Raw genomic sequence first — 21,023 nt, forward strand, 5'->3', positions numbered from 1 at the left:
TAAAACTCAGGCACAGGATTGGAAATTGACTTTGCCAAGATTTAGATAGTTCTGCTGTGTTTATTAAATGAATCACATAATTTATTTTTTTTTTGAAAAGATTTATTTTTGAGAGAGAGCAGGCATGCATGAGAGCAGGGGAGAGGCAGAGGGAGAGGGAGAGAGAATCTTAAGCAGGCTTCACACCCAGAGCAGAGCCTGATGCTGGGCTCTATCTTATGACCCTGAGATCATGACCTAAGCCAAAATCAAGAGTTGGACACTCAACCGACTGAGCCATCCAGGCATCCCACATAATTTATTTTAAACTAATTATACGATGATGAAAATAAAGTTCAAAAAGGCATTGAGAGATGGTTTTATTGGCAAAATTATGATACAGAGGTAGTATATGAAGTTATTTCAGATGACTAAGTTTTTCTCATAACTAAAAGGTTCAGTTACCACATTGAAACTTGAATGCAGAATATACTACATGTGGAGCTTTAGTTTCAGGCCCGGAGCAGCAGTGAAATGAAAGTTACCACACCATTCTAGTCCTTGGATATCAGTATATTGTCCTTCACCTTCCACCCTGCAATAGTAGAAAATAGTAGAAAAATAAATTTGTTCATTAACCAGGACCAAGAATTTACAGTCCAGGTATACGATTGTCTAGCATATTATACTTTATGCCTGAAGAATTATAACTTTCCACTTTCAAACTTTGATTTAAAATTCAGCATCCTAAAAATAAAATAAAAAAATAAAATAAAGTAAAATAAAATTCAGCATCCTGCTTTCATATCCTACCCAAAACCATTACTATTCCAAACAAACATTATTATTATACAAATTTTGGTGTCCAAGATTTTAGGATCACATACACTAAGTTTACACAAAACCAAAACAATCAGTTAAAAAATGAAAAGTTCATATTAGTTCATTCATTTATTCAACAAATATTTATTGAACATCAACTATGTGTGAGGTGCTGTGTTCTATGGGGGGGTTTTCTTGGACTCTTGGGAGTAGTGAAAATGTACTTCACATAAACAGACAGACCTTTATGCCATGGGTTAGATTTTTTCCTTTCATTAACAACAGTGGAAAAAGTGTGTGTTATCAGCATAGACTTGAGACTCAAAAAAGGTGAACACTTTTCTGTCCTCCTCAAAATGTATTTATATCAACCACTTCATAACAATTAGGTTGCATCTTCAATTCTGGAAATAAAGGATATTTATAAATGAACATGAACCTCTGGATGACGTGGCATGGTATTCAGTGTGAAGATTAAGCTTGTAAAAGTGTGCTTTTGTTTCATTTCACTTTTATTTTTCCTTCAAGCATAAGCTCAGAAAGGACAACAGTGAGTACACTTCTACAGTTTGAAAACTTTTTGCTTACATTTTAAAAATTAGCTTAGTAAGAATACATACATATATCATGTCAAAATCCAATACACAATTATGATATTATCCCCCAAGGCTGCTTTTTTAAAAAATTTATCAGGATAGGGGTGCCTGGGTGGCTCAGTTTGGTTAAGCATCCAACTCTTGATTTCAGCTCAGGTCATGGCCTCAAGGATGTGAGATCGAGCCCGGGGTCAGGCTCCATGCTGTGTGTGGAGCCTGCTTAAGATTCTCTCTCCCTCTCCTTCTACCCCTTCCTCTCTAAAATTAAGGGGAAAAAAAGTTTATCAGGATATTTCAAGTGAAAGTAATTTTTGGCCTAAATTTTCTCAGTGATTGTGACAAGCTTTCCATTTCCAAGCTGATGGCAAGAAGTTCTATAACAGTAGGAGAGGTAAGAGGAAATAAATGAAAAGTCTAATAGATTATCAATAAGAATATTTTCTTTTGGAAGCTCTTGATGGTCTTAGCCTCTCTTTATAACATTTTCCCCCCAAAATAACCCAACAATTCTTTTTTTTTTTTAACAGAGAGGGAGGGAGAGAGGTGGGAGAGGCACAGAGGGAGAGAGAGAATCTTAAGCAGCCTCCACACCCAGCTCAGAGCTCAATGCAGGGCTCAGTCTCATGACCCTGAGATCATGACCTGAGTTGAAATCAAGAGTCAATGCTTAACCAACTGAGCCACCCAGGTGCCCCTAATCCAACAATTTTTTAAAAACATATTATAAATATATTTTAATGAAATATATTACAAAAGAATATTTAGCATTGACTAAATATAATATTTAAGCAAACATGCCTGAAAAGAACCTTTTAGAACTACAATGACTTTTTATTTTAAGCCTACCTATTTTCATTGAAGTTTCCAGTATACTTTGCCCCATTTGGGAATGTATAAGTCCCCAATCCATGAAACATATTGTCCTTAAAGTGTCCTTCATACACTGCTCCCGAAAAATGCTCAAGTCTTCCAAAACCATTCATCTGTTTGCAAAAAAGGAAATTACCTCAGTAACTAACATTCAGTTTCCTTAGAATACTTAATATGTATATATAGTCTATCATCCACTTAGTTATTATTTAATCCATCATTATATCACCCTGTATTTCCACAAAAATAAGACAACATTTACCATTTCTCATTGTCCTTCAAATGCATCTTTCTCTGAAGCCCACCAAGTCAAATGTTCCTGATCTGGGGCATTTGAACATCTAAGGGGTCCATGATGATGATAATAGGGTCCTCAAGATATCTTGAATATATCAAAAATCTTAAAGGACAACCAGCTTAGTTAGCCCAGGAAACAGTACAAAGAAGTTGTTCGGAACAAAAATTTGTATTCAAGCACACCTGTGTCCACGTCTGGTTTCATCACTCACTGGGCAAGAAACCTGAGCCTGATTTCCCTCATTTGTAAAATAGGATCATTAATGGTACCTACCTCATGAGGTGCTGTGAGTATCAAAGGAGTAAATTATGTAATGCATTTAGTTTTACTCAGTGAATAGGAGATGAGAAAGATGACAGGGAGCCTGGCTGGCTCGGTCAGAGGATCATGCAACTCTTGACCTCGGTGGAGGGGGTGGGGGCACGTTGGGTGTAGAGATTAAAGAAAACTTAAAAAAAAAAAATGACAAACCCTCTATGACTTTAATATCACTTCTATGTTCGTATCAGTTATTTTTATTATATAGTCTACTCACATGTGTTTTTCATTAATGGTGAAAGGCCAGGAATCATTCAAGTGATAGGTTTACTTATCCACTGTCAATATTACAACAACAATAATACCTTGTCATCTTTCCAGCTTCCTGTGTAGACAATCCCATTAGGAGTGGTATGAATACCTATTCCATTTCTCTCAAAGATTCCAGAAGATGTTCTTGTACAGTCACCATCTAAACAAGAGAGATATATATTGTAATCCATTATGCATGGGAACCTTGTTTGACTAGGTAGGTAATAAAGTATTTATGTTCAGGCCTAATCACAACTGCACCCCTGTGGGTCTTTTTGGCTCCCTAGCATTAAAACCAATGAGGCCAGAGATAAGGAGCTCCATGGACTTAGAGGGTCTTGTTTTTGTTTTTAAGTTTGTTTGTTTATTCATTCATTTAAGTAATTTCTACATCCATCTTGGGGCTTGAACTCATGACCCCAAGATCAAGAGTTGTATGCTCTTCTGACTGAGCCAGACAGGCGCCCCTTAGAAGATCATGTAACCATTAAAACACACCGGCCAGGAAGACTGACTGATCCCATACATAGGTTTCCAAGGCATACTGTCTAGACTTAAATTAGAGTTTAAATTTAAAATCCATCTATTGGTATTTCTACGTCATTTTATTTAAAGGAGTTAATATCCCAATAGTAGTTTAACAAAATTTACAGTCTCATTATTTTTACTCTTATGCTATTTAATTTTAGTCTAGATAGAAAAAGTAATTGAAATCTATGCTTACCATACTTGTCTCCATTTGGAAATATAAAGTTAATCTTATACACTTCAGCAGCTGTTTTAAAAGATTTAAGAAAAGTCACATAAACGTAAATATTTTTATGTGAGAAGACCTGTAACAAATGTGCTTTAAGAGCTAACCAAACTGACTCCCTACATATGATCACAAGCGTATCATGATTACTTGGCATTTCCATTGTCTAGTGTAGGGTCCTGGGGAGATGAATAACTTTGTCTAGATGATCTTTTTTATTTATTTCTTTATTATAATAGCTTTTTAAATATATAATTCACATACCACAAAACTTACCCTTTAAAAGTATACAATTCAATGGTTTTTTTTTTTTTAGCATTTTCAGAGGTACGCAACTATCACCACAATCTAATTCTAGAATGTTAGCAGTTAGTCTTCATTCCCCTAATTTCGACTCCCACCTCTTCTCTACCCCTAGCCCCACCTCACCCTAGCTCCTGGCAACCACTAATCTACTTTCTGTCTCTATGGATTTGCCTATTCTGGCCATTTCCTATAAGTGGAGTCACACAGTATGTGGTCCTTTATAATTGGCTTCTTTTACTTAGCATAATGTTCTTAAGGTTCATCCATGTTGTAGTGTGTAGCAGTACTTCATCCCTTTACCACCAAATAATAGTTCACTGTACAGAAATAAGTTTGTTTATCCATTCATCAACTGGTGGACAGCTGGGTTGTTTCCAGTTTGGGCTGCTATGAAGAACGTTGCTGTGGACATTCATGTATAAGTTTTTGTGTAGATATGTTTTTTTATTTCTCATGGGTAGCCTATATGACCTATGGATGCCCTCACAGAGGTAAAGTGGAGTGAGGAATTGGCGGAAGGAGGGAATAGAAAAATAAAGACAGTAAATGATAGTGGGGAGAGGTAGGGGTGAGGTTGTCTAGACAGAATGAGATTGGAATGGGGGCCAGGTCAAAAGAAAGGACTGAGGGAAACCTATGCCTGAAAGCCCTGGGGCATTTAGTGGACCAAACTGTTAAAAATTTCTTCCCCCAATGCCAAAGAAAACATATATAGAGAGAAGATAAGCAAATTCTAACTTCTGGGACAATAGAGTCTACCAGAATGTTACTCGAAGTGTGGCTCGTGGCTCAGAATTACTTGGGATGCTTGCAAGTTCCTATACTACTGAATCAGAATCTCTATAGGTGGGGCAAGAGAACTGACATTTTTACTTAAAAATTAATTTAGGTACCAATTGAGAAAGACTGAAGGCTCATCCCCTTTGAAAAAAACATAACACAATAGGTAGAAGACTTAAAAATACTGTAACATCCTCAGAGAGAAAGGTATAGTATCCTTGAGGCAGAAATAGATGGTTATGAAAAGGAACCAATTAGCAAGCTAGGGAATGAATAACATAATTGGTGTAATGACTGAATAGCATAATGGACACAACTGAAAAGTAAATCGGTGAACTGGAATACAAAGTTGCAAATTTTTCCCAGGAAAAAGGCACAAAGAAAAAGACAGGTATCACTTGGGCAAAGCCTTTCTTATCTCCCCTCACCCCCAGACTCATCTAGGAGTCTCCATAGCACTCTGGGCCGATCCCTACTATAGTACTTAGAACCCTGTTAAAATAACTCTTTTGTGCTGGAATCCCTAATCACAATACCCAGCTCGTCTAGGTCGGGGATCAGGGATTAGTCAAATCTTTTTTTTTTTTTTTCACTCTAGTGTCCAGCATAGTACTTAGTGGTAGGTGCTTAGTACTTGTAGGTAGGAACTGAATGGCTAGCGAACGAACGGCGCTTGGGAAGCAATCTTTAAATGCTTATTAAGCAGGGTACTTAAGTTGATCATACAATAAACCAAATTTTTCAAATGCCCTTAAATGGTTCCACGTTTGAAACTTTGTAATGTTAGAGCGAGAAGGAACATAAGAGACGGAGACTATCTGGCACCATAGAGGAAACAAATCTAGAGAGGATGGCATTTGCCTAAGATGTCATAACAGCAAATCGATGGCCGAAACAGAGCTGGAATCCAGATGTTCTGATTGCCAGGCCGGGGGTAGGGGGGGCGGCGCTCTCCGCGTCTCCACGTCATCCCCAGTGTAGACGATCAGGAAATAAGTCCCAGCCACACAGGAGCTACCAGTGGCCACGCTCTGTCTTAATAAGCGTTCTACGTAGAGGAGCCCTTCCCGGCTCAGGGCATTGGGAGAAGGGGCACTCACTTGACAGAGGTGTGTTGCAGATACTTTCTTGACTCTGGGGTTCCTCCTGGGCCGCCAGCTCTATGGCACTGAGGGAAGGAAGCGCAAATTCCGCGCAGGGCGCGACTCGGTTGCCGGGGCGACGAGGCACCTCTCACCCGGAAGCGAATATGCGAGGGGCCGAAGCTGAGCCAATCGGAAGGCAGCAGGCTGTGCTGTTGCAGCAGGGCCGCTTCGGAGCCGCTCCAGGTGAGGTCGCGGTGGGTGGCGAAGCCCGGGCGGGACCCCTCAGCCGTGGGCTCTCGCTCCGGACAGCCGACGCGGAAAGCAGCGCTGCGAACCCGCCACGGCTTCCCCGAACGCGGACAAGGGATGTGTGCCTGTGTGCGTGGTCTGCGAGCCGCCGGGGTTGTCAGTGTGCGGACCTTTCTACCGCCTCCCTGTCCGGGGGTGGTCACGGGCTGAGCAGCATCCGGCCGGGTGGGATCCAGGCAGGCTGGCTGGGGCCGGTGAATCTGCACCAGCGGGATCCCAGGTTCTCCGCACCCAGGCTGGAGGCGAGGAAGCCGAATTCAGCTCGGAGAGGCGTAAGGGGTTGCTCTGGAGAGGCTCAGGTTTCCTTTTCTGTTTCTTGTCACCATATCGAACTGAGTGTATGCTAGAAGAAAGGTACCAGGTGTAGGTATCTGCGTGGAGCTGAATAGATGGGGTCAGTCAGAGGTTTGCCTGGGAAGGGAGTGATGTGTGATCAGTTTTCAGTGCCCTGTTTGGTGAGTCTGTTCCTGGGGGCCTGTTCTGGGTGTGAAACAAAGGCTCCTCTTTGAGCCAAACTTAGGTCCCTGTGTCCACGGTGAAGAAAAATAGCTGGAATCTTCCCAGGCTAAATGAAATAGAATAGTGAAATTTATCCATGTAGATTGTGCAACCTAATTCCCATTCACTTAAAAACACCTGGGCTGAATCATATTGTATACAGCCAGCAAGTCTTCCTTCAACATTTTGAGAACAGATCTTAGATCAGGTTGTAAAGGTGACATTTTCTCGGTCGGTGTGAGACAAGTTGTTGATCATTATTTAGGCAAGCTAGTTGGGGCGCGGTCTTGTTGGCTAGCCACTCTTTAAAAATCAAAGCACATTATCGTCTTGCTTTTTTTCTAATGTATTTTACTTACACAAACTTACCTGGACTGGGTGTTTTTTGAGCTGAAGCTCTAATCTTTCTGTCTGATTTGTATATCCTTACCCTTTTTCTGAATTCTAGAAGTAATAGGTAATTGTTAATACACAACTTTACAGAATTCAGTTTGTCTGATTGTTTTAGTCTCCTGTTAAGCTTTAAATGACCCTCCATTTTTGTGAGTGTATGTATGAGTACCACTGTTTTTACAGAAGAATTTGAGATAGTTGGGTTTCTTATGATATTCTTATCTAAGAGATCTGGAGTCAGGAAACTTGCAATGAAGGGATTTTAAATTCGGATTGGAAAAGTGTATTAATCATTTTTTGTTTTCCATATTCTATTATATTTTGACACATCGGGGGCCTAGTTGGCCAGGAAGAAACTGCCCTTCCTAGAGATAGCTAAGTCACCTTGACCTGTGAACACACCTTTCATATGCAGACCCACCCCCAACCACCTACCTCCTTTATCTAATTTTTGCACCCCAAGCCAATTCCTCCCTCCCCTAAATCAACCCAGGGCCAGGTCACAGGCAACTAGGGACAGTCCCTAGGCCCCATAGCCTGCTGGAATTATTTTAACTGGCCAGTCCTAAACTGTTTACTCCACCCTACCTTACCTGCAGAAACCCTAAGAAAGACTGTGGCTTTTGCCTTCCCCTGGCTCCTTTGTGCCTCCTGACTGACACTGGTGCTTCCTCCTGTGGCCTGGCCTGCTGTGGCATGCTGTGACTCTCTCCTTTCTGGCTAAACGGTGAATAACATTAAACTTTTCTTTTGGTGGCATTGACCTTTCCTTGTCACTTTTATAAATTAAGACCCAGGCACAAATCAAAGGGGGTGATGTTTATCATTAAACTATGAAGTAAAGATATAAGGTACGTGTGTGTGGTGAGGAGGAGGAGGTATGGTAGAAAGAATTTTGGCTTTGGTGTCAAACAGATTGTTTCAAACCCTGGCTCCAGACTTTGCTTCTATACATCAGGTGACATTAGACAAATCATATAATTTATCTGTGCTCTAGTCTCCTCCTTTATAAAATATAGAAAATAATATTTACTAGATTTTTAGAGGGTTAAATGAAATAAACTAAACTTTCCCCTTAAGGCAGACTTGTATATTCAACAACCTTCAGTATGTATCCATGTGAGTATCTAATTGGCATCTCAAGTGTAACAGATCGAATCCGAACTTGTGACACCCCCCCCAGATTTTTTCCTCCCCAATATTCCAGTTCTGAGCACATGACACCACTATTTACCCAGTTAACCTAGGCCAAAAAATCTTAAAATAATTGTAGGCATTTCTTTCGCATACTTTTCATCTAATTCATCTACATGTAAAATACATTCAGAGTCTGTGACCACTTCTCAGCTCTGCTGCTCCCACCTAATCGCTTCTTGGCTTTTTGGTTAAGATCAAGTGTCTGCTTCTCCCACCCTAGTCCAACCCACTGTATTTTTTCTGTATTTCTTCTGCCTGAACAACTGCAGTAATTCCCTAGTTGGCCTCCTGGCTTCTCCTCACCCCCCTATAGTCTCTTTATTCTTCACATAGCAGCTAGAGTAGTTGTTTTAAAACATGAGTCAGCCTTAGCAGTCTTTTGCCTCAGCTCTTTAGTGACTTCCTATCATATTTAGAACTTAAAAATTTTTTTCCAGGGGACATGGGGGTGGCTCAGTCAGTTAAGCATCTGCCTTCAGCTCAGGTCATGATCCCAGGGTCCTGGGACAAACCCCACTTCAGGCTCTGTTCAGCAGGGAGCCTGCTTCTCCCTTTCCCTCTGCTTGCCACTCCCCCTGCTTGTGCTTGCTCTCTCTCTCTGTCAAATAAATTTTAAAAATCTTTATTATTATTATTATTATTAAAAACATATAATGTATTATTTGTTTCAGGCGTACAGGTCTGTGATTCATCAGTCTTACACACAGTACACAGCGCTCACCACAACACATACCCTCCCCAGTGTCCATCACCCACCCACCTCATCCCCTCACCCCCTCCCCTCCAGCAACCTTCAGTTTGTTTCCTGAGATTAAGAGTCTCTTATGGTTTGTCTCCCTTTCTGGTTTTGTCTTGTTTCATTTTTTCTTCTCCTCCCCTATGAGCCTCTACCTTGTTTCTTAACTTCCACATATCAGTGAGATCATATGATAATTGTCCTTCTCTGATTGACTAATTTCACTTAGCATAATACCCTCTGGTTCCATCCATGTCGTTGGAAATGGAAATAAATAAAATCTTTAAAAAAAATAAAGAAATGGGGTGCCTGGGTGGCTCAGTCGGCTAAGTGTCTGCCTTCGGCTCATGTCGCAATTCTGGAGTCCCAGGATCGGACCCCACATTGGGCTCCCTGCTGAACAGGGGGTCTGCTTCTCCCTCTGCCCCTCACCCACTCTCTCTGTCGCTCTCTCAAATAAATAAATAAAATCTTAACAATAAATAAATAATAAATTTTTAAAAATTTCCAAATCACTTTTAAACACAATTCTAGCTTTTTTAAAATCTAAAGCTACATAAAACCCAAAGCAACCTATTTTTCTATCTGAGATCAAAACAAGTTTCTTTTTTCCTATCTAAACATAATTCTTGGCATTGAGGTAAATCTGAATTCATGTGATACACTCTGTCAAAGTTTTCCAAAATACTTTAAGCCCTACTTTGGAGAGAAATTCTCATGTTCTGCATACATATTTACATATTTTTTTTCAAAGACTAATGACACATTTATGAGGTTAATAGGCATGTAATGGGACCATGATAGTACTAATAATGTGAAAACAAAAAGCAATTCGTTTATACAAAGTGTTCCTGTATGGTGCAGTATGAAATGGGATCACAGAATCTATGTACATTCATGAATCACTAAAAGTTCAGAAACTGAGCTCACTTTAAGAAAATTCATTCTGGGGGCGCCTGGGTGGCTGAGTCATTAAGTGTCTGCATTTGGCTCAGGGCGTGATCCAGAGTCCTGGGATCAAGCCCCACATTAGGCTCCTTCACTGGGAGCCTGCTTCTTCCTCTCCCACTCCCTCTGCTTGTGTTCCCTCTCTCGCTGGCTGTCTCTCTCTCTGTCAAATAAATAAAATCCTTAAAAAAAAAAAAAAGAAAATTCATTCTGTTGTTTAGAGCAGAGGTGGCCAAATCGTGATGTATAACAAAAATATTGTGTATAAAATCTTCAAAGTCAAGTATTAGCCCAAACTGGCAATAACTGCAACTTAAAAATGAAACCATCCAGGTCTTTACTGTGGCAATGCAACGTTAGCTTTGTGGCCTGCAGGTTTTACTGAGGTTACAACCTGTTCTCTCTTGCCTCTCCTCCCAGTGCTCCCCCTGTCTTCAGCTTCTTCTTGGCCTTCTCTGCTCTCTGACCTCATCCCCTCTCCTAACTTCAGTACGGACCCATCAGACTTCTTACTGTTTGTCCAGCTCAGTGCATTGAAGATGTTCTGGACCTGGCACCTTCCCCTCAGAATGTTCTTTTCACAAATATTTCATGGCTCATTCTCTCAGTTTGTTCAGGTGTCTGCTCAAACATGATCTCAGAGAAGCCTTACCTGACCATTCTCTTTAAAATAACAGTCTTAAGATTTTTTTTTTCTGTATAACTCTTAACTGGTATTATCTATTTATTTGTTTATTTGTGTCTTACCCTTTGGAAGGTAAGCTTCATGAGGAATTTTGTCTTCCTTGCTGTTATATCCCTAGGATCTGGCACATCATAAGTGCTCAAAAAATATTTGTGGAGTGAATGAATCTCCATTCTCATATCAGTCATTTACTCAGCCTTCAGTCATTCATTACACAAGTATATCTTGAATTCCTACTAGGCACCAGACACTGTGTAACTCAAAATAGACCTAATCCTTGCCTTCAAAGAGCTTTTTGAGAGGAAGAAGGGGGAGATAAACATAAAATAAGCACTGTATAAATCTGTATTATTATGAAGGATTTTGAAGAATACAAAGAGGCCTAGTTTAATTTCTACATGACAATGAGTTTCCCAAATTTGTTCCTGCTTTTGATTTCTAATTTCATTTTCCTGTGGTTGCAAAACATATTTTGTAATACATCTTTTTAACTTTATTGAGGTTTGTTTTATAGCCTAGGATATGGTCTGTCCTGGAAAATTTTCCTTGTGCAAATGAGAAAAATGTTTATCATCTTGGGTAGAGTGTTCTATAGATGTCTCTTAGGTCTAGTTGGTTTATACTGTGTTTCAAGTCTTCTGTTTCCTTGTTGATCTCTGTCTCATTGTTCTTCCACCATTGTGGGAAGTGGGGTATTGAAGTCCCCAACTGTTATTATTGAAGTGTCTCTCTCTCCCTTCATTTCTGTCAGTTGTTGGTTCATGTATTTTGGTGCTCTGTTATTAGGTGCCTATATATTTATCATTGTTTATCTTCTCTTTATCATTATGAAATGTCCTTTTTTTTTTTTTTTAAAGATCTTATTTATTTATTTGACAGAGAGAGAGAGACAGCCAGCGAGAGAGGGAACACAGGCAGAGGGAGTGGGAGAGGAAGAAGCAGGCCCACAGCAGAGCAGGGAGCCTGATGTGGGGCTCGATCCCAGGACCCTGGGATCACGACCTGAGGCAAAGGCAGATGCTTAACGACTGAGCCACCAAGGCCTCCATGAAATGTCCTTCTTTATTTCCAGTAACTTTTTTTTTGCTTTAAAGTCTATTTTATCTGATATTAGCACAGTCACTCCAGCTTTCTTGTGGTTGCTATTTGCATAATTTATGTTTTACCATCTGTTTACTTTTCATTTATTTGTTTCTTTGAATTTAAAGTGGTAAATATATAGCATATAGTTGGACCATTTTTTAATTGAGGTGTAATTGACATATAACATTATATTAGTTTCAGGTATACAACATAACAATTTGCCATTTGTATATATTGTGAAATGATCACAGTAAGTCTAGTAGTTAGCATCCACCACCATACATAGTCACAAAAAAATTTTTTTTCTTCTGATGAGGATTTTTAGGATTTACTCTCTTAGCAACTTTCAAGTATGCAATAGAGTATTATTAACTATAATCATCATGCTGTACATTAAATCTCCATAATTTATTTATTTTATAACTGGAAGTTGTACCTTTTGACCCCCTTTACCCATTTTACCCACCCTCTACCCACCACCTCTGGCAACCACCAATCTGTTCTTTTTATCTGTGCGCTTAGTTGCTTTTGTTTTAAATTCCACATATAAGTGAGATAGTACGTATTTGTCTTTCTCTCTCTGACTAATTTCACTTAGCAAAATGTCCTCAATGTCCATCCTTGTTGCAAAAAACAATATTTCATTCTCTTTTATGGCTGAATAGTATTCCATTGTATATATCCATATGTATATCTTTTTGAATTAGTGTTTTCATTTTCTTTGGATAAACACCCAGAAGTGGAATTATTGAATTGTATGGTAGTTCTATTTTGGACTTTTTGGAGAACCTCCATACTGTTTTCCATAGTGGCTACACCAATTTATATTTCTACTAACAATGTGTAAGAGTTCCCTTTCCTCCATACCCTTGCCAACCCTCATTATTTCTTGTCTTTTTGATAATAGCCATTCTCACAGGTGTGAGGTGATATTTCATTATGGTTTTGGTTTGTATTTTGCTGATAATTAGTGATGTTGATCTTTTCATGTACCTGTTGGTCATCTGTATGTTCTCTTTGGAAAAATGTCTGTGCAGATCCTCTACCAGTTTTTTAATTGAATTGTTTAGGGTTTTTTGCTGTTGAGTTGCATGAGCTCTTTATGTATTTTAGGTATTAATCTGTTATCAGATACATAATTTGCAAATATTTTCTCTCATTCAGTGGGTTGCCTTTTCATTTTGTTGCTGTTTTCCTTTGCCGTGCAGAAACTTTTTAGTCTGATGTAGTCCCACTTTTTTATTTTTGTTTTTGTTGCCTTTGATTTTAGGAGTCAGAGTCAAAAAATCATCACCAACACTGATGTCAAAGAGTTTACAGCCTATGTTTTCTTCTAGGAGTTGTGTGGCTTCAAGTCTTATATTCAAGTCTATGATCCATTTTGAGTTCATTTTTGGTTGTGGTGTAAGATAATAGTCTAATTTCATTCTTTTGCATATGGCTATCCAGTTTTCCCAACACAATTTATCGAAGAGACTTCTTTCCTCATTGTATATTCTTGGCTCCTCTGTTGTGAATTAATTGACCATATATGTGTGGGTTTGTTTCTGGAGTCTCTGTTCTGTTCCATTCATCTGTGTGTCTGTTTTTATGCCAATACTACACTGTTTTTATTACCATAGCTTTGTAATATAGTTTGAAATCAGGGATTGTGTTTGTTCTTCTTTCTCAAGATTGCTTTAGCTATTCACGGTCTTTGTGGCTCAGTGCAAACTTCAGGATTATTTGTTCTATTTCTGTGAAAAATGCCATTGAAATTTTGATAGAGGTTGCATTGAATCTGGAGATTACTTTGGGTAGTATGGACATTCTAATAATACCAATTCTTCCAATCCATGGGCACAGACTATCTTTCCATTTATATGTATCTTCTTCGGTTTCTTTCATCAATGTCTTATAGTTTCCAGCGCACAGATCTTTCACCTCCTTGGTTAAATTTATTCCTAGGTATTTTATTCTTTTTAATGCAGCTTATTACTTCTTTTTTTTTTTAAGATTTTATTTATTTATTCGACAGAGATAGAGACAGCCAGCGAGAGAGGGAACACAAGCAGGGGGAGTGGGAGAGGAAGAAGCAGGCTCATAGCAGAGGAGCCTGATGTGGGGCTCGATCCCGTAACGCCGGGATCACGCCCTGAGCCGAAGGCAGACGCCTAACCGCTGTGCCACCCAGGCGCCCCGAGCTTATTACTTCTTGAGTTAAAACTATTTTCTCTTATTATAGGAATATGTAAGTCTAAGAAAATATCTCAAATCGAGCTTCGGGATGCCGGGGTGGCTCAGTCGGTTGAGCGTCTGCCTTCTGCTCAGGTCATGATCCCAGGGTTCAGGTATCCAGTCCCGCATTAGACTCCTTGCTCAGCGGGGAGCCTGCTTCTCCCTTTGCCTCTACAGCTCCCCCTGCTTGTGCTCGCTCTCTCTGACAAATAAATAAAATCTATTAAAAAATAAAATTTTTTTAAAAATTAAAAAAATAAAATCTAGCTTTGGCTATATTTTATAATTTTAATATATCATTTTCATTTTTACTTTGTTTTTGGTCTATAAATTCTATTCTGCTTTATATATATTAGGTGTTCTGATGTTGGGTGCATAAGTATTTACAATTGTTAGAGCCTCTTGATGAATTAATTCTCTTATCATTATATAATGACCATCTTTGTCCCTTGTTAGTTTTTGCCTTAAAGTCTGTTTTGCCCAATAAAAGTATAGTTCCCCCTGCTTTCTTTTGGTTTCCATCTGCATGGAATAGCTTTTTCCATCCCTTCACTTTCAGTCGATGTCCTTAAAGCCAAAGCACTTCTGTTGTAGGCAGCGTATAGTTGAGTCTTATTTTTTCATCTATTCAGCCGTTTTGTGTCTCTCAATTGGAGAAGTTAATCTATTTACATTTAAAGTAATTATTGATAGGTAATGGCTTAATACTGACAATTTGTTCATTGTTACTTAGGTGTTCTATAGATCCTTTGCTCATTTCTTCCTCTCTTGCTCTTTGTGATGTGATGATTTTACGTAGTGGTATGCTTTGATTCCTTTCTCTTTTGTATATCTACTGTAGATTTTTGCTTTGTAGTTTCCATGAGGCTTACATAAAACATCTTATAGTTACAACATTCTATTTTAACCTGGTTAACAACTTAACTTCATTTGCATGCAAAAGCTCTATACTTTCACTCTACCCAGGCAAAATCTCTGAACCAGATCTGTGTCTTTGAAAGTGTATATGTAAATTAAAATTTTGTTTATCAAATCACATATTAAATACATGGAAAACATCTCTTTTCAACTGATGCATAACCTTGGTTAAGAAATCTGTGTCAGAGAAACTCACTAAATATTAATCCTCAGAGGGATGAGCTTGTAAAGCTTTTGTTAAAACAATTGTCTATGCTTCCCCTAGATTGACCCTTTTAAAAACGTGCATTTCCTTATTTCTTTATAATGGGCTATATCCATAACTGTGACAAAGGATTGTCACACTTGTCTGGTTTTATGGTGTCTGTATTACTTTTTCTGTTGCAGGTGAAAATGAGTTCTTCAGTAAGAAGAAAAGGCAAGCCAGGCAAAGGAGGTGGAAAAGGGTCTTCTAGAGGAGGAAGAGGAGGCAGGAGTCACACTAGCAAATCTCACGGCGGCGCCGGCAGTGGTGGTGGCAGTGCTGGCAGTAGAAAGGCCTCAAGTAGAATTTGGGATGATGGCGATGACTTTTGTATCTTCAGTGAATCGAGGCGCTCATCCAGGTCATTATGCTTTTTTAATGTTTAAATATAGAAACGGTATCAATTCCTAATCTGTGGGACAGCAGAGAGCTGAGAGGAAGGGGGGAAAATGCCAAGTAATTTTGGTCAAGTGAATTGTTCCTCTTGTTTTAAAACCGTGCAGTCTCCCACTTTGTAACCTTTTCTAGAGGCATGTTGGCAAATAACAGCTTTTTTTGGAAGGTCGAAATCTGAAGGTAACTTCAACTTACATGACACTGTGAATTGAGTATAATACTGTTATTATAACTCATGTTACCAGGAAAGTAAATATTAGAAATGGCGAAAGTGATGAAAAGTATTTTCAGTATTTCTTACACATTGTAGTTTGAAAGTCCCCAAATGCTACTTGTCTGTACTCTCTGTCTTTTTAGTTGATGAATTATCTATTTTCCAGACATATCAGCCAAATCTTCACCGGTGCTTCATGTGATGACCAGCGACAGAATCATATCCAGGCTTCTTTCATCTTCAACTTTTAAATAATGAATAGATTCTGATAATTCCAATGAAAATTTAATGAAAGTAAAGATTTTACTGCTGCATGCTACGCAGTATAGATATAGAATTTTCATTGTCTCTCAAATGGCACTGCAAGCTGTCTACTGGAATTTTTAGAGATGGAAAGATTTCTTTAAAGCTACACACACACTCTCTGTCTCTTTTGTGGAAGTAACTCCTGGCTAAATATTAGTTAGAAAGGAATATAAGTGAGTGCTGGAGTTTAACTGCATCAAACATGCTTTTAACTTAAATGAATACAACTATATGCACTCAGGAAAAGAAAAAAGAAAAGCAAATAGCATTTGGGTAGTTTAAACTTGCCACTAAATGAATCTGGGCCCCATGGTGAGCAAGATATGGAAGAAGAATTACAATTCCCTTGGTCAGTCTCAGTTTCCAAGTGCTTTTTGTAGTTGAAGCCACTTGATGTACTAAGTATGTGACTTTAGGGTTTAAATATATGTTTTTATACACAGACCCTAACATAACCAAATACTTGAATGACATTCAACCAGAGAATCTACAATTTTTTGTTGTTGTTGTTGTTCTAGAAGAAAAATAGTCCTTTCGGACATATTGAGAGCTAATATGTCTAGCTCAAACTTGACACCTTTTTTTAAAGGAATCTAGGAATCTTCCAGGGTGATTTTAAACTATATTTTCACTTTACCCGCTGACTTAAGAACCTAACTTTTGAGTTAGATGCAGCTCCCTTCTTTTTGAAAACGTAGACATTGTAACTGGAGGTTCTTGCCGCCTTGGGCGTTCAGTCATGCAGCAAGTATGTCCTGAGCGGCTGCTGTGCACCGGGCACTGCTTTAGGGACTAGAATGACAACAATGAATAAAATATTGTTCTTGTCTTCATAGAAGCAAGTGTGAAGTATAAAGACCATAAACAATATCTAATATGTCAGGTAGAAAGTGCCCTGGAGAAAGATAAAGGAAGATAAAAAAGGTAGAAAATGCCAAATAAACTGCTGTTATTTTTAAATAGTTGCTGTTTTATGTAGAGTGATCAGGGAAGGCTGCTCTAATAGCATGCCCTTTAAGCAGGGGCAAGAAGGAAATGAAGGGGAGAGCTGTGAAGCTACCCGAGGGAAGAACACTCAAGGCAGAGGGTCCAAAGCCCCTCAGCCAGGAGCGTGCTTCGAAGGTTTAAGAAGTGGCAGGGAAGCATGTGGCTAGAGTGGATGGGTAACAGGCAGTTAGATGCCAGAGGCTAACACTGCGTAGGACTTTATTGGGCTTTATAAGGATTTTGGCTTTTGCTTTGAGAAAGATAGGAAGCCATTGGCGGCTTTGAGGTAAGGATGTGTGACATCAATCCCTCCGGCCAGAGTTGCTGCTGTTCAACATACGCCTTTTTGTGAATTAGAAAATGGTGTCCCTTTCTTTGGGCAGTTATAGCCCTAGAATGCATGGGTTGGTAAGCTAGCATGGACTGGATTTGAGCTCTTGCTGTCCCGTCCTCCCTCATCCTCCTCCTACCCCCACCAGGAGCCTTTGCACAGTGTACGGTCTGCACAACTATACTCAGTAGCTCTGACTCAGTATTCTGCGTGGAAAACAGACTCCAGGGGAACATGGGTTGGAAGCAGGAAGACTAGTTGGGAGATACTCTCCCAAGTGGAAATGTCAGAAAATTTACGTCTAAGTCTGGAGTTCAAGGAAAAGATCTAAACTAGAGAAGTAAATGTATGAGTCCTCTGAATGACTGCGATTTAAAACTGTGAGATTGAAAAAAAAAAAAACTGTGAGATTGGATGAGATAGACTACAATAGATAGAGAAAAGTCTGAACTTTGAGCCCTGGGACACTCTAGGTTTTAGAGCTGAGAGAGATTAGGAGAATCTGACAAAGGGGTTACAAGGGTTGCCAATGGAGTAGGAGGGAAACTAAGAGAGTTTGGTTTCTGGAATTGGGAAATAAAGGTGCTCTAAAGGGGATTATCCAGTCAGCTAGGATGGGATACATAATGGGGACACTCACTTGTAAAGGCGTGCTTGTGAGAGGTGAAGAGAGGTGCGCACTGACTGCTGGCCTCTGGATTTGGCACTGTGGATAGCATAGGTAACCTTTTTTTTAGGTTGCATATTCATTGCCTTACATAATTTCAGTTTACTTATTTCTTTTTGGTGTGAACTTTTTTCTTTATTCAAGTCTAATTAATATACAGTCTTATAGTAGTTTCAGTTGTACAGTATGATTGTTCAACCGTTCTGTACATGACTCAGTGCTCATCAAGACAGTGTGCTCTTAATCCCCGTCGCCCGTTTCACCCATCCCCTGGCACCCACCTCCCTGCTGGCAACACCAGTTTGTTCCGTGTATTGAAGAGTCTGCTTTTCTGCTTGTCTCTTTTTTTTCCTGTGTTCATTTGTTTTTGTTTCTTAACTTTTACATATGAGTGAACTTCTAAGAACTGTCTTACCAAATTCAAATATATAAAACATGATAGTTAACTATGGTCACTGTGTTGTACACTACATCTCCAGAACATATCATCTTATTACTAAGTTTATTCCTTTCTATTTCCTTTACCCATGTGCCCCAGCTCCCCCTCTGCCCCATAGGAATGATCACTTCCCCTAAGTAGTTCTGGAAGATGGCAACATTTTCTTCATTCCCACAAAGGTGCCATATAATCTAGTTATCACCCTCAGACCCGTGGAGAACACATGTGAAGGCCACCAGGAATTTCTTGAACCAATGGGATAGACTGGAAATGTTTACATGGTGTTTATTCATTTGAATTCAGGATTACTGGAGACTTCTGTTTTATTGAGAAGGACTGAGATTATGCAGGCCGCCTGGGTAAGATTAACTAAGAAAATTATCTTATACATGGAAAAGTTTACAATCCAGATGTCCCTCACATGTTATTTCCCAAGAATCAGGTAATTTCAGTTTTTAATTGGTATCTCCCTTTTCTATGAATCCCAAAGCCAGATCTCACACTGCTTCTGTAGGTGGCATGACAATTATTTGCCCAGAGGAAAATGAGCTGCGAGGATCTTTTCTCTATGGCCCCATTTTGGTCTTATCTCACATACAGCTTTACTCCAAGGCATCACCTGGTGAATATCTGCACCTTAGCTTCAGTAACAATAGTGTTCAAGACTCTTGATGGGTGGTAGGATGAGACAGGATCTTCTTAGTGCAGTGTTTGATTTTTCTCCTCATAATTTTGGTTTTAGGCCTCATTGAGTTACATCTATAGCATAGGTAACCTTGACAAGAGCTGTTTGATGTGGCTGGTGAGGAGAAGCCCTGAATGTAGTGTGTGTCAGAGAGAAAAGGAAAGAAAGTGGAGACAAAGACAATGATTTAGATAATCCCTGTGAGGAGTTTTACAATAAAGGGCAGAGGAGGAAGGAGAGATAAGGCAATAGTTTGAGGGGGTGTGCACTCAAGGGAAGAATTTTGTTTGTTTGTTTTAAGATGGTAGACATTTTATAGGATGTGTGTATGCTGATGGGAATGCTCCAAGGGGAATGAAGAACCGATGATGTAGAGGGAAAGAGAAGTGCTGGGATGATTTCCTTGAGGAGATTGAAGAGATTGGGACACAGTGTACAAATAGAGGGATTGACTTTAGGGTCTAGGGTGGTTCTTCCTTAGGAACAGGAAGGAAGGCAACGTAAAGGGGATACAGATAAGTGGTGGATGAGATAGGAGCCTGTAGAATTCCCCACCCTGCCCCTTTTTTTAACTAATCATGAGGAAACAGACAAATCCAAATTGTGAGAATTTCTGCAAGATGACTGGCCTGAGCTCTTCCAAAAAGACAATGTCAGGTGAGAGAACTGTTCTAAATTAAGGGAGTTTGAAAAAAAGGATAGCTAAATATCATTTTTAATTAGATAACCAAAAAAATCTGGGGCGTCTGGGTGGCTTGGTCAGTTGAGTGTCTCTGCCTTTGGCTCAGGTCATGATCTCAGGATCCTGGGATCGAGCCCAGCATCAAGCTCCCTGCTCAGCGGAGAACCTGCTCTCCCCCTCCCTCTGCTCCTCGCCCCCCCCCCCACTTGTTCTTGCTCTCTCAAATAAATAAATAAAATCTTAAAAAAAAAAAAATCTATAGAGGACATGATTAAAGCAATTGGGAACTTTGACTATGGATTATATACTAAATGATACTGTATCAATATAAAATATCTTGTGAGTGAGAATAGTATTGTGGTTATGTAAGGTTATGTAAGAGTCTATCTCTGTACTTAGAAAATACATGCTGAAAAATTTAAGAGTGAATATGATCTCTGCATGATGCCTGCAGCATGCATTCAGGTGGTTCGGCAATGTATACATAAAGTAGAGAAGGGGCATATAACAGGCATGTACGCGTATAGAGAGAGAGAGGAAGGAAGAGATATGCATGTGTATATGCATGAATGTATGGCAAATGTTAACAATTGGTGAATCTAGGTAAAAGGTGTTTATTTCTATAGGTTTAAATTTTTTCAAAACAAAAAGTTAGCGATCTCTTTGCCTGGCTGGCTCAGTTCGTAGAGCAAGCCACTCTTGATCTCGGGGTTATAAGTTTGAGCCCCACGTTAGGTGTAGAGATTACTTTAAAACAAAATCCTAAAATGGACCCTCTAAAGTGTAGGTTCCATTTGTGTTTGTGTGCGTGTTTCATTATTGAGGAGCGCCTGGCTTGCTCAGTCGACAGAACACGCGATGCGCCTCTTAACGTCAGGGTCTGAGTTCAAGCCCCACAGTGGGCATGGAGCCTACTTTTAAAAAAAACAGAAAAAACTGTTAGAGGAAATGATAGACTTGGGGCAACATTTCTTTTCAGAAATTGTGACTAAGTGGCTAAAACCACAATCGATTATATTTTCTCCTTT

The 21,023-nt window shown here is 39.4% G+C and overlaps 2 protein-coding genes across 7 annotated transcripts in view; one reads left to right on the forward strand and one right to left on the reverse strand.

The window, feature by feature from the left end:
• Positions 1-322: 322 nt before the first annotated feature.
• Positions 323-7,958, reverse strand: MORN2 (MORN repeat containing 2). Its single transcript, XM_026479356.4, has 7 exons — positions 7,854-7,958; positions 6,285-6,605; positions 6,076-6,205; positions 3,860-3,910; positions 3,189-3,295; positions 2,244-2,380; positions 323-574 (listed from the first exon to the last, which is right to left on the reverse strand). The coding sequence occupies exons 1-7, from the start codon at positions 7,956-7,958 to the stop codon at positions 472-474; spliced, it is 954 nt and encodes a 317-aa protein (XP_026335141.2). The 3' UTR covers positions 323-471.
• The window catches only part of DHX57 (DExH-box helicase 57), a 59,431-nt gene continuing 44,421 nt past the window's right edge, over positions 6,014-21,023 (forward strand). For 3 of the 6 annotated variants that reach the window (XR_008958242.1, XM_044391305.3, XM_026479320.4), the window contains exons 1-2: positions 6,014-6,303; positions 15,432-15,649. Coding sequence is in view for 5 of the 6 variants with exons in the window: in XM_044391305.3 (XP_044247240.1) it covers positions 15,438-15,649 (212 nt within the window). In the remaining variant the exon portion in view is untranslated. The other 3 variants (XM_048222784.2, XM_026479329.4, XM_048222782.2) reach the window with 3 other exon arrangements.

Source organism: Ursus arctos, unplaced genomic scaffold (genome assembly GCF_023065955.2).
Source record: "Ursus arctos isolate Adak ecotype North America unplaced genomic scaffold, UrsArc2.0 scaffold_8, whole genome shotgun sequence".
Taxonomy (NCBI): Eukaryota; Metazoa; Chordata; class Mammalia; order Carnivora; family Ursidae; genus Ursus; species Ursus arctos.